Raw genomic sequence first — 12,151 nt, 5'->3', positions numbered from 1 at the left:
GAGCCCTAGATATCAGCTTGAGAGGCTGAGTTGAACAGGATAAAATGAGCCTGTGTCCAGTCCTCCCCCCCACCAAGCAAAAACAAAACACAGAAAAATCCCTAATGCTTGAAGTATAGCAATGCAGCATGAGACCACATCCATGGGAAGCTCTATTTGCAAAGTCATCCTAAAGAAAAGTCCTTTGAGGAAGGAGATATCACACAGTGTTTTAGTTATGGTCTGTAAATTAATCATGTTCATGTCAGTTAATCAACAGAGCCTATGAAAATAACATCACTGGGAGACACGCTGATCCTGTGGAAACCAGCACAGTCTCCAGAGCCTACGGTGCTTGCAAAGCACATGTGCTTTGGCCAGTTACATTGCATCAGAGGGGACCATGCTACAGCTGGGATAATTCTTGGGTGTTTTGCGTATGTGTGTAAACTTGTGTCTGTGAGAAGCTATCTGAAAGTGTACCTCAGACTTTGAGTAATAACATACAATAGATGCTCCCTGTGCAAGCTACTTTATCCAGTGAAAATTCCCACGTTATTTTGTAATGTGGGATCCTGCTGTCAGTGGGCACTTGCTAGAACCCAAAGGGGAAGGTGTTGTTCAGCATTGGCTCAGCTTTGGCTTTCAGCACATTCACTTTTCTTTCATTCCTTCACCTTGCAAAATTTCCAGTGCGAAGTAGACTATCAGAAGTGCAAATGACCAGACATTGTTAGCATCTGAAACTCATTTGGTACTGCAAGAATTTCAGTTTGGAAACTGGATACGATACACAAGCAGAGTATGAGTTGGGTGCGCAAGGTAAGGTCATTCAACTGCAGGAGTCTTATGGTTTTGGTTTATAAGGAAAATAATTTCAAAAAGATTTTAACAAATGAAGGCTAGCAAAGGAAGAGAACTTAACTGACAAAACCAAAGGTTTCCAGAGTTTGTTGGTTTGATTTGGGTTTTTTCTCTTGAAACAGAATACTTTTCAGTTAATTCTTTTTTTTTTGTTTCGTTCATTTAAAAACATTTTCGAGCCAGACCTCAGGACGTCTTAATTTGTTGATGAAATAAGTCTGTAGATTGGAAACTGAAATGTAAATGTCCTCAAATGTAAGATTTTAAAGTTTAAACTATTTCACAGTGCAAAACTGTGAAATCATTGTGGCTTTGCAGGCAACATTAGGCCGGAATATTCCTAAAGCAGATACTACATCAAGCTAGTTTTGAATTCAAATGTCTGGGACCCTCAAGCAAGATACTGAAATATGGTTGCATGAAGGAAATATCTCATTTTCCTAAAGAAGGGAGAATCTAGCGAGTGCGCTGAATTCAGAATTTGGAGGAATTTCAAGGGGTCTCCTATAGCATGACCACTTTTGTGTGTCCCTGAGCACCGTCTTCTCGGCCTGCTTCAGCCCCTTCTTCTGAGGCAGAGCGCAGGGCTGGGGCTGGGTGTTTGCGGGGTGGTGATGGGGGTCTGGACGCGATGCAGAGGAACTCGCAGGTGGTTGTGAATGGTGGTGGGAACACGGTGCTGGCACTCTCTGCCAAGGCGAGCAGGTGACTGTACACGCCGCTCCGCGCTGCTAGAGGGGGGGGGAAACTGCTTTTCCCTCCTTTCGCATCGCGCAGTGAGCCGCGGCAGCCCAGCCGAGCGCAGGCTTCTCCGAGCCCCGCGGCAGGCGGCGAGGGGCGATCCGGAGTACCAGCCGCCGTCCTGCTGAATCCGTACCCGCAGGCTACGTTTCTCCGTTCTCCTCCCAGCCACCCCTCCCCTTTCCCGGTTACCTAAGCAGGTCAACGCACGCACACACGTATATTTATTTATTTATTTATTTATTTATCTATTTTTTCACCAAGGTTTCCGAGGTGCAGCTCCCGGTCCGGCGTCGGGATTGATGCCTGCCCCGGGGCACTGATACGCTGCTCCCCGCTGTTTCCGCGCGGTTGCCGCGGCGCTGCCCGTCTCCACGCCACTCGTGGGTCGCGTCCCCCTATCCGCGCTGGCGGCCGGGGGAACGCGGGGCCCACCTGCCTGATGTCAACATCTCGGAGGGTGAGGCCGGGCAGGAATGTGCCGCTCCCAGCCCGGCGCAGGTAATTAATCCCTGCGACTGACAGGTGGCAACAGGCGGCCTTTGGCTGCGGCTCCTGGGGAAAAGCGCTCGGAGGAAGGATTTTAACAGCTCCTCAGCTCCGGTCGTGCGCGGCGGCAGGGCCGGCGCGGAGCAGAAGAGCTCAGCGGAAAAATGAAGTCTCTGCAGAGGCGGACGCCCTTGAGTGATTCGCTGCCCTTCCTCAAGAAGGGATGAAAGGATGACATGGTGGTTCTTTTTCCTTTGCCCCGAGGTGGAAAAGTTTGGTCAATGTCTGCAAAGAACTGGCAGGGCAGCATCCTGCCGGGTATGGCACGGTGGTATCCCTGCGATGTTTAGAGGGAATGCTCAGGCAGGCGATGCTCAGAGGCCATGTCCTGCTCACTGGTGCAGTGGGCTGTGTATGAGCCCAGGGGTTGTTGTCACATGTAGTAGATCTGTAGGCACGTTGGGGTTGGTGATCACTGAACCTGTCAGTCATGCCCATTGTTTGAATGTCTGCTACGTCCACTAGCAGCAAACTGATTGCTTTTTCCTGAAGCCTGCTGAGATAGAGCACCTCAAACTGGAGCTGGAATAAATTGGCTAATAAGTGGTGGGTTAAGGTTGTGCGGAGCCAAAATCTGACATCCGTGTCTGCAGCACCCCTGGTAGAGCTGCCATTGGGCTTCTTTGCTGAGCATCCTTTCCGTACAAGTCAGTTCCTAAACCTGTGTGTGCACATGCACACACTGGTATCTGGTGTCCTCCCATACCCTCAACAGTTTTTTGTGAATGCAAAGGTAAATCACTGTTCATCAAAGCAAAAACATTTAAGGTGCATGTGTGAATGCATTAGGCTTTTATTCTTAGTATGTAGCTTCCTTTTTTTCCTCACTACCTGTTTTCTCCTGAATGAATAAACCTTAAGCAGGAGATTTGCTATTTCTTCATCACTCTCCTTGTTCTCATCTGTGACCATTTTGGTGCAAGTAGATGTTGTTTTCTCACTCTTCTAACTGGTTCTTTTTTCCCCCTCTTGGAGTTAGTTGATAGGGGAGAAAGCATAACAGACTGATGGCTTTAACACATCAAGTAAAATGAATCTACTCAGTGTTTAACTGAGTTGAACTAAAACGTGACTACTTGAAAGAAGTTTGCAAAAGATTGAAAGACCTGTTGATCTAAGCAGAAGGGGCTCAGGGAGCTGTCATGCCATAAGCCAGCCTCTGGGATCACCTTCAAATTGACATCCATCAGCATTCATATTGCTGACTGAACCCCACTCCTTTTAAAGACTTATGGACTGTAATCCCTCAGCTAGACAAGATGGCAAAACAGATACTAGGGGTAGATTTCCAAAGCACAGTTTTGGGGATTTTGCTGCATCAAAGTTTTGCAGGTAAATTGAATTCTCAGTGAAAAGCCATTGCAGCTCAATTTGAACCGTGCAGTTACTTTCAGGAGACTTCTGTCCTTTCCAGCAAAAATTCTCCTTTTGAGAGGTGAACAGTGGTTTGCTTTCTCCTTTAAGCCACTTGTTGACACGCCTTCCAGGGAAGAGGCTTGCTGAGAAATCAGACAGGTGTTGCCTGATGGTAGCTGGCGTGTGTGCATTGTGGTACTGAATTACCAGCCAGGGTGCCAACAGTGGGTAATACAGTATGTCTGCACAGGCAGGTGGGGAGGGCAAAGCTGCAGGCGCTGGAATGTTTCCTTCTTTCCTTTTAAGATATACTATTAAGCAAAAAGCTAAGTTCACTTGTTGTTCTTAGCAATCTCTTGAAGTCTGCTTATTTGGACATGACATACAGTACTTGAACACCAAAGAGAAGTCTGAGCCAAAGCTCTTTCCTCTCCCTCTCAAATGGTTACACGTTGCCAATATCCACTCTATTGTTTTAAACAGCCTTCTGGTCTTTGTATCTGGTAGAAGTGGTGTTTGCATTTCTCAGGCAGTTGGCACAACTTTTGTTCCTGCTGCCCTATAATGGCTATTGTCATCTTGCTAAATTATAGGCTTGTTGACTGGGTTAAGCTCATTTTTGGCATTTTTGTTCCCGATTAATTTGTTTTCCTATTCAAGCGAGTAACAGAAGTGCCTTGATTTACAGTAATTTTCCTGTTTTCTGGGAATTACTCATCTTGTGTTCTTGCCCCTTATACAGTGAGCATCTCTCAGTTCCTGTAGCAAAATGGTGGGCAAGGGGACTGTCATCTCCTGCAAGGTGGGGCAGTCTGGAGACCAATGTGGAGAAGCACCTGTGCCAAGAGAGGCAAACCTTGCTTGCAGGCACTCTCTGAATGCACAGGCAATTCCTGCCTAGGGTTTGGGTTTGTGGTTTGGTTTTTTTTTTTTCTGCAGCTTATTTGCTTTGAAATCTATATACAATATCCTGTCTTGCTCCGTGGATATAGTGATTATCACTGATCCAGTACGAAATCACTATGACCTAGTTGTTGGCATCTATTTATGCCAATAAATGGCTGGGTGTCAGGTTACCTCCGGTTGCAGCAAAGTTGGCAGGGTGGGAAACTCAAGACCCTTGCTGTCTGACAGCAGGTACGCCATGAATGGATTTACACGGGTGTTAAATGACCGGCTGCTCAGTGTTTACACGCTTGCAGGCGGCTGTGCTTGGGGTAGATGTGAAATCATGGCTGTATGCCATGTCCCTGAGGCCCGTGTAGTGCCCGTGAGGCTTGAACACTTTCTTGCAATCGGGTGACAAAAACGCAGCACAGCCATCCTTCTGTCTTGTCTGTCTCTGTGCTGGGTGCTGCTGCTTTCCTTCCTGTGCCCTGACCATGTCCCAAAGCAGAGGTGGGCTCCTGGTCACCCTCCTTTTCTGACATGCCAAGTTCAAGGTGTGCTGGCCAGAGACTGAAGCTTTGAGTCTGCCCTGTGTTTTGGAGACATATATATGGATATTTCATTGTTGGACAGGCTTGTTCATCATAAGCCATTAGCCCGTTGCTGCTTGCTTTCTGTGAATTTAAGCTACAGGTCCGATGCCTTCCAGGGTGGTTGTAGCAAAAGGAGTCTGACAGTTGGGGTACCAAAGGGTGAATGATGAGCAGATCTCTTCCTTTGCTGGCAGAGGGACCACACTGATCTGGACTCTCAGTATCCATGCTGCTGTTGGGCTCCTGTCCTTCTGAAAGTAGTAATTTTGGGGTTGTTTTTTTGGTTTTGTTGTTTTGTTTGTTTTTTTTTTTTTTTTTCCTGACACTCCGCTTCCCCCAGCTTGTAACCCCATCTGTTGTCTTTGAAGATCTTATACATAAAACTAGAGTCAACACCAACACCCCTGATATGTGACAAAGGGGTGTGTATCTCTTTTCATCTGTCCAATTCTCCAAATGCCTGCAGACACTGGACACTTTGGCTCCTGGTGTGTGCTGTGCCTTCCCTGCACCATTGCGCTTCCATATTTATGCTTTCCTTTCAGCCCACGGCCCTTGGGTGCCCAATTTCTTTACACTTCAATTATATCAAGGCATCCAAGCGATTAGGTGGCTTTTTGAGATTTTTGAGGCTTTCTTTCCTTGAAACCTTCACAATGCTATTAGCAAGCTGATGCGTTGAGGGAAACAATGCTTCCTACATTTTCTTCTTCTAAATCTAAGTGATTCTTTTCCTACTTCTTGAGATGAAAAGACAACATAGTGAGCTCACTCTTACCTTCAGTAAGAAATTGCTTTTTAATTAAAAAACAATAAGGAATTTCAGGTAAAAAGATGTATGGTATAAATCACCATCCAGATCTGTTTCGCAACTTTTATTTTTGTAATTGTTTGGCATGTTCCCCATTTCCGAGGGCTGGGTAAATCCTTTGTGGGTTTAATCTGTAGCCTGGAGGCACATAAAATACATTGCACAATTTGGCCTTTGCATTTTTAAAGAATTTTTTTCCTTAGCTTAAATACCTGTAGCATCTTCTCTGCCATATGGACGGGTGGTGTTGAGTGAGGAAGGAAGGGATTGGCTTGGCTTATTTTTAATCTCTCTCTCCTCCCTGGTGTCTCTCCCAACTTTGGTTTTTCCTGTGTTAGCAACGTGGATGTTTTGAAACGCAAATAATCCATGACTATCGCTAGCTAATCCTTCTGCTGCCGCATCACCCACCACCCACCCCTGCATGCGCTGGCTCTTCTAATCGCAACAGGGTGGATGGCCACATCTTGCTCTCGACCAGTATGAACCTGCCAGTGCTATGTTTGACCATCTGGGACTGGGGCTGTATCTGCCATGGCTGCTAGAGATGGTTTTTGAGAAAACAGCCACCTTGAGACTTTCACTTTTTTTTCTGTGCAAGAGCCGAAGAGATGGAAGTGGGGAAATACCAGCAATTCCTGTGGGTTATGTGGTTAGAATTACTGGAAGAACTCTGTACTTGCAAATGTGTGAGCACCTGGAGAAAACTGAATGCCTCTGAAGCAGGGCACTGATGAAAAATACTGTGTTCTGGAACAGCAGAGGAGACTGGAGACTCTCCTTCTTGGGGGACATCCAGAAACATAGGTTTGGATGACTGTACTATGTAAGAGTTGCCTTGCAAACCATACCTGCTAAGCACACGCCCTTATTTCAGTAAGGGTGTTTGAACAGAAACCAATGACTTCAGCCCATGCCTTGATGTTTTGCTGAGTAAAGTTTTTCAGATGTGAACACACTTCGGGGAAAAAGCTGCACCACTGTTACTGCTTTAGGGGGGAACATCTTAAAAGAGGTATGCTTCAAGTTAGCACAGTGAATAAGAGCATCTTGTTCTGCTCCAGGTATTCATTGCACTGTCACAATTTCCCTTTTGGAGTCAACTGCTGGGTTGTGCCCTAGGTCTTGCCATGGACCTGGTCTTCGGAATTCACCTTTTTTGATTATTATTTAAAAAAAAAAAAAAAAAAAAATATTATTTTTACCTTTTGTGGACATAATATTTTGAGTTTAGAAGTGTGGAGATTGCTACAGAAGTAGTAAACAGAGGTGTGAGATGTTTTTAAAAGTTGACTAAAATGTCATATTTGGTACAACTCCCATATTGGTCAGGGTCTTGCTTTCAAATGCTGTTCAACTTGAACGCTGATGTTTTTATTTCAACTCTCTACAAAAGTAGGAAGGCTTCTTACAAAATAAGACGCAACACCTTGTGTGTGGCTTCCAGGATTACAGTGTGCTGTGAAAAGAATAGTAACCATTTTGTTAGGAAGGTAATGTGTGTCTCTTGTAAGAGTGAATGTGTGCCCAAGAGTAATAAAGACTATTTGTTCATGTAAAAGTGGTGCTTTTTAGGAAAACTAAGATGTAGATTTATATTCTGCTATTCTAAACTGGGCAAAGGTGTAGAGCTTTTGCCACTTGTCTGGAAATGTGGCTTTTATGTGATCAAATGCAATGCCCATGCAGTAGCTGGTGCATTCAGTGATATATGCAAACCCATCTCAGTCCTTCTGGCATGCATTCATTCCTAGCTGAACATTCTGACTCCCTCTTGCTCTGTTTCCTCATCCAGTATTCCACAGAACTGAAAAAGCTGTACTGTCAGATCGCCAAGACATGTCCCATTCAGATCAAAGTGATGACCCCACCGCCTCAGGGAGCTGTTATCAGGGCTATGCCAGTCTACAAGAAAGCTGAACATGTCACCGAAGTGGTCAAACGCTGCCCAAACCATGAGCTGAGCCGGGAGTTCAACGAAGGTAAGGGAGGCAGAACATTGCTGGCAGTCCCTCTCCAAAGCTGCTCATCTGACAAGTGACCAGTGTGGGGATTTGGTGGCAGCTTTACAGAAAACCTGCTGGAAGCAGACCGCCCTGCAACATCTTGTGCAGCTTTTTATTTCCCATGCTTAGCAGGAAGCTTCATACTATACTTTAGCTGTCCCTGTGCAAGCACGCCCTTGGGAAGAAAGTACCGAAATAAATCTCACGCCTGCCCAGGTTGGATGGATGTCTGTCCCCATGGCAGGCAATGCCCTTCTGGCAGCCTTTCCCTGCTATGCTTTTGCTCCCACGATGAGAAGCAGCTGTTCTTGTGTTCAGGAATGAGCTTCCACGTCGCTGGGACAAGGATCTAGTAACAGGATGCAATATCATCTCCAGCCCTTAATCCGCGCCTCGAAGACGGAGGTGCTGTTTATCTCTGGCAGAATAACACTAAGTGCCAGCATCAACTGTAGGCAACCTTCCTGTACATTTAACACTGTTGGTTCAGTATTAATGTTTTAATCTTTTACTTGCTGCTTCTTGTGTTAGTGAAGGAGCAGCAGTTTTAAAAATGTCCTGGGGTTTTCTGCAAACTCATACGCTGGGTTCTGTTTTGTCTTTGGTCATTTAAGTTCACATAACTTCAGATAAGCATCTGTTTTATTCTATGTGCATTATTTATCTCCTACTGTAAAAAAACCCTTGTTGGTGTCAGTTAGCAGAATGTCTTAGTAGCACAGATCCCTTTGCTGATTGTAAAGCAGCCATCTAGGCAAACACAAAAATAAGCAAGGATTTACGAGTGCAAAATCAGAGAAAAGTGAACAGGTCTTCAAAACAGTTTTTCGTATTAGAAAGTGCTTTTCTAACAGAACTGAATTTTTTGAGGGTTGATACCTGGGTCAGTAATAGAGTTTTTATGAAGGAAAAAAAAAATTACAAATTTTTATTCTGAAGTAATTATTTCTCTAGAAATACGATGTATTTAGGTTAAGAAATGAACAAAACCCAATTGAAACAAACACAACAAGTTCTTGAGATGAACCTGTAATAGGCTTCTCTTCTCAGAATTTTGTCATAGGTTGTAGAAACACTGAAGAAAATTTGCAGGAAGGAGACTTTTTTAATTATTCGAAAGGGGCCTGTAAACAAAGAAGATTATGTTCCCTTCTGCCACTGCTGTAAGCAAGCGGGATTTTTCACGTTGACCATTAATTAAATGCATATTTCTCTTGCTATTTGAATCTTTTTTAGCTCCTTAGGATCAAGACTGATAGGAGACAACAGAACAGGGCTAACAATTTATAGAAAAAGAGTAGGAATTTAGACTTGTGGGAATTTGCTTTGTGTGTGTGTGCTTGGGGAAGGAAAAGAAAGGCTTTCACCAGGTGTGAAAATCCACATGGAGTTATCTTCTGGAAGAGCTGCTGTGAGCTGCCATTCAGTTGACATTTGGGCTTGCTTAGTCTGGGATCATGAAAGTTCATGTTCAGGTTTACTCACAGGTATCCAGTGTGAGCTTGTGAAAGACTCTTGCTTTTGTTGTCTGGCAGCGGAGACCTTGAGAAGGGATGCTTCAAGGATTGGGAGGCATGTGTGTGCTCTGATAGATGGATGGTTTCTTTTGGTGGAAGATCTTGCTGCCCTGTGTGTGATCTTGCTTCACTAAATGGTGTCTCTTGTTTTTTTTTTTGCCTCCTTGCCTTTTCAGGGCAGATTGCACCTCCCAGCCACCTGATCAGGGTGGAAGGGAACAGCCATGCCCAGTATGTAGAAGACCCCATCACTGGGAGGCAGAGCGTGCTGGTCCCCTATGAGCCACCCCAGGTATGTTGTGAGCTCAGAGTGGTGGCATCCCAGTATACATAGGGGTGGGGGTTGAAGGAGTCAGGATCTTGTGCTTTCCTCATCCTCATCACACTGAATCTCTTCCTCCTCTTTGTCAAAAATGAGCTTTCAAACACCCTCTCTATCCTTTGAGAGTAGGAGTTCTTCATTTCCTTTAAGAAATCTTTGCAGTGTGGTCTCTTTCATGCTAGTCTGCAACACAGCTGTGGAAGTACCAGAGGAGAGCCTGGAAAAAGCAGAGCTTTCTGTACGCCATTTTTTCTGCTCATCTCCTTTGTCTCATCCAGGTTGGTACAGAGTTCACAACAGTCTTGTACAACTTCATGTGTAACAGTAGCTGCGTGGGAGGGATGAACCGGCGCCCGATCCTCATCATTGTGACACTGGAAACCAGAGAGTAAGTAGTGTATCACCTTTGCTTTGCAGGTGGCCTTTGGGCTCTTCTTCTGTTTGGGGCAGCATTGCATATGCTTAGGGACAGCTTGATGCAAAGGGCTGTAGGATAGTCTTCAACTCTCTTCCCAGCACCTGGGGTATCCTGACTGGGAAATGGGAGGTTTGGGTCTGTCTGTGTGAAGTTGAGGGATGCTGCTGGCCTGCATCTAAGCTGCCAGCTGACATTTCCTCTCACCTCTCTTCCCAGTGGGCAAGTCTTGGGCCGCCGATGTTTTGAAGCCCGCATTTGCGCTTGCCCAGGCAGAGACCGCAAAGCAGATGAGGACAGCATCCGCAAGCAGCAAGTCTCTGACAGCACAAAGAATGGTGATGGTACGAAGCGCCGTAAGTAGCTGGCAGAGCTGGGCAGATTGCAAATCGTGGGTGCAGGTGCGACCTTGGCTCTTGTGCTGTGGGGATGTGCGGTGCTGTGCATGAGCTTGGAGGCAGGAGGGCATTAGACGTCTGTTCTCCCAGGGTCAATCAACCTGAAAAATGAGCTGGTGTTCACAAGATGGGTTTGTGGGTTCCCTTGCAGCACTCCCTGTGTTAGATTAAACCTACCAGCAGTGGAGGGATGGGGTGTTTATTTGCCACCCTAAAGTTTCATGGCTGGGATTCTGTAACCACTTTTTGAACCTTTACTGCTTGTTTGGGACTGCACTGTCATTCTCTGCTCCTTCTAGCCAGCGTCTCATGCTGCGGCATGTGTCTTCCAGCCACAGGGATCTAGATTAAGATTGCATATAAACCCTTGTGTGCATTGGAGGTGCTCTGGCAAGTGGCCTCTCTCTGCTCTAAAGAGTGCAATGTACTCATCAGACAGCACTATGTGGAACACTATCTTTGGTTTCCCACATATGCTTAGCAAGGTACTAGGCTGAATGAGGCAAGATTGGAGAGGCGGCTTTGTTTTTGCAGTGAATTCTGCATGCTCACTGCCTGTTCCCTTCATGGATCGCTGATCCACCAAACAGCTCCTGAGCACTCTTATGCCAAAGCTTGCAGTCTTTCCTGCAAAGAGCCAGGGCTTATTCTAGGTATGGCTTTCTGGCGTTTTGCCATATATCCAGTGCTCCTTGGATGATGTTTTCCCAAGCAGTATGGCCACCCAGCATCCACAAAGTTATGTCTGCCTTATGGCGCCAGAAGCTGCAAGAAGAGTTCCGGAGTGTCTTAAGCAGAGATCTTTTCAGAGCACTGCAGATCTGAGACTTTTATGTCTCTCTTGTATTTCCATTTTTTTTTTTTTTTAATTTTTATTTCTCCACACACAACCCTCCCCCTTTTTTTCTTTTCTTTCCTTCCCTTTTTTAATGGGATGCTTTTGGGGTTTCTCTTTCAGCTTTTCGACAAGGAACTCATGGCATACAGATGACATCTATCAAAAAAAGACGTTCCCCAGATGATGAGCTCTTATACTTGCCAGTGAGTTCTCTCTGGTTTTGCATTTACTTTGTTTAGTATCTTCCTCAGTGACTTGAGGCAAGTCAATGGCTTACCTAGACCTCAAAGAGAACTGAGGATGGGATGTAGATTTTTGTATTACTTTTTTTTTAATCCCTTGAGCTATCTATTTTAAATATATGTTCCAAACAAAAAATACAAAAAATTCCAGTAGCTGCTGACTGGCAGTGGTTTGTGCAAGGCATATGGGAATATCCCAAGGGATCTGTCTGTCCTGGTGGAAAATTGCCTTGGAGACCTAACTAGGTTTCCTCCTCTGTCATTTCTGGATATGTGGCACTTCCTCTAGAGATAATGGGTGTTGTCTTACTGACCAAGGTGGATGCTTCTGTGGCTTTTGTATGTATTGCCATTGTAATATAGTGGTAGAAGTGAAATATGCTGTATTGTGTAGGATCAGAAAGGGCAAGAAGCGTCTGTAATTGGCCATTTAGCTGCTTTCCCATAAGCCACATTTAGTTGGATAAATCACAAACAACCATGGTGTTCCTACAGGAGAAGGGAGATCCAAACCCAGCACCCAAATTCAAGTACTCATTTTCCTCAATGCATGTAAGATTCAGCAGAAGATCTGCTTACATCTGAGACAGCTAAAGATGTTCTCTGTCTAACGGATTGGATCAGAGTATTGC

General features: G+C 45.3%; 1 protein-coding gene across 7 annotated transcripts in view; it reads left to right on the top strand.

Moving 5' to 3' along the window:
* Positions 1-12,151, top strand: part of TP63 (tumor protein p63) — a gene marked incomplete at both ends in the record, with an annotated part of 103,877 nt that overhangs the window by 76,071 nt on the left and 15,655 nt on the right. For 5 of the 7 annotated variants that reach the window (XM_080623870.1, XM_080623874.1, XM_080623872.1 and 2 more), the window contains 5 exons: positions 7,577-7,763; positions 9,481-9,596; positions 9,905-10,014; positions 10,261-10,397; positions 11,398-11,480. In XM_080623870.1, coding sequence (XP_080479996.1) covers positions 7,577-7,763; positions 9,481-9,596; positions 9,905-10,014; positions 10,261-10,397; positions 11,398-11,480 — 633 coding nt within the window. The remainder of the gene's footprint in view (positions 1-7,576; positions 7,764-9,480; positions 9,597-9,904; positions 10,015-10,260; positions 10,398-11,397; positions 11,481-12,151) is intronic. The other 2 variants (XM_080623871.1, XM_080623873.1) reach the window with 1 other exon arrangement.

The sequence above is a fragment of the Psittacula echo genome, assembly GCF_963264785.1.
Source record: "Psittacula echo genome assembly, chromosome: 7".
Lineage (NCBI taxonomy): Eukaryota > Metazoa > Chordata > Aves > Psittaciformes > Psittacidae > Psittacula > Psittacula echo.
Note: the sequence above shows the minus strand (reverse complement) of the source record. Positions and strands in the feature narration are given on the sequence as shown.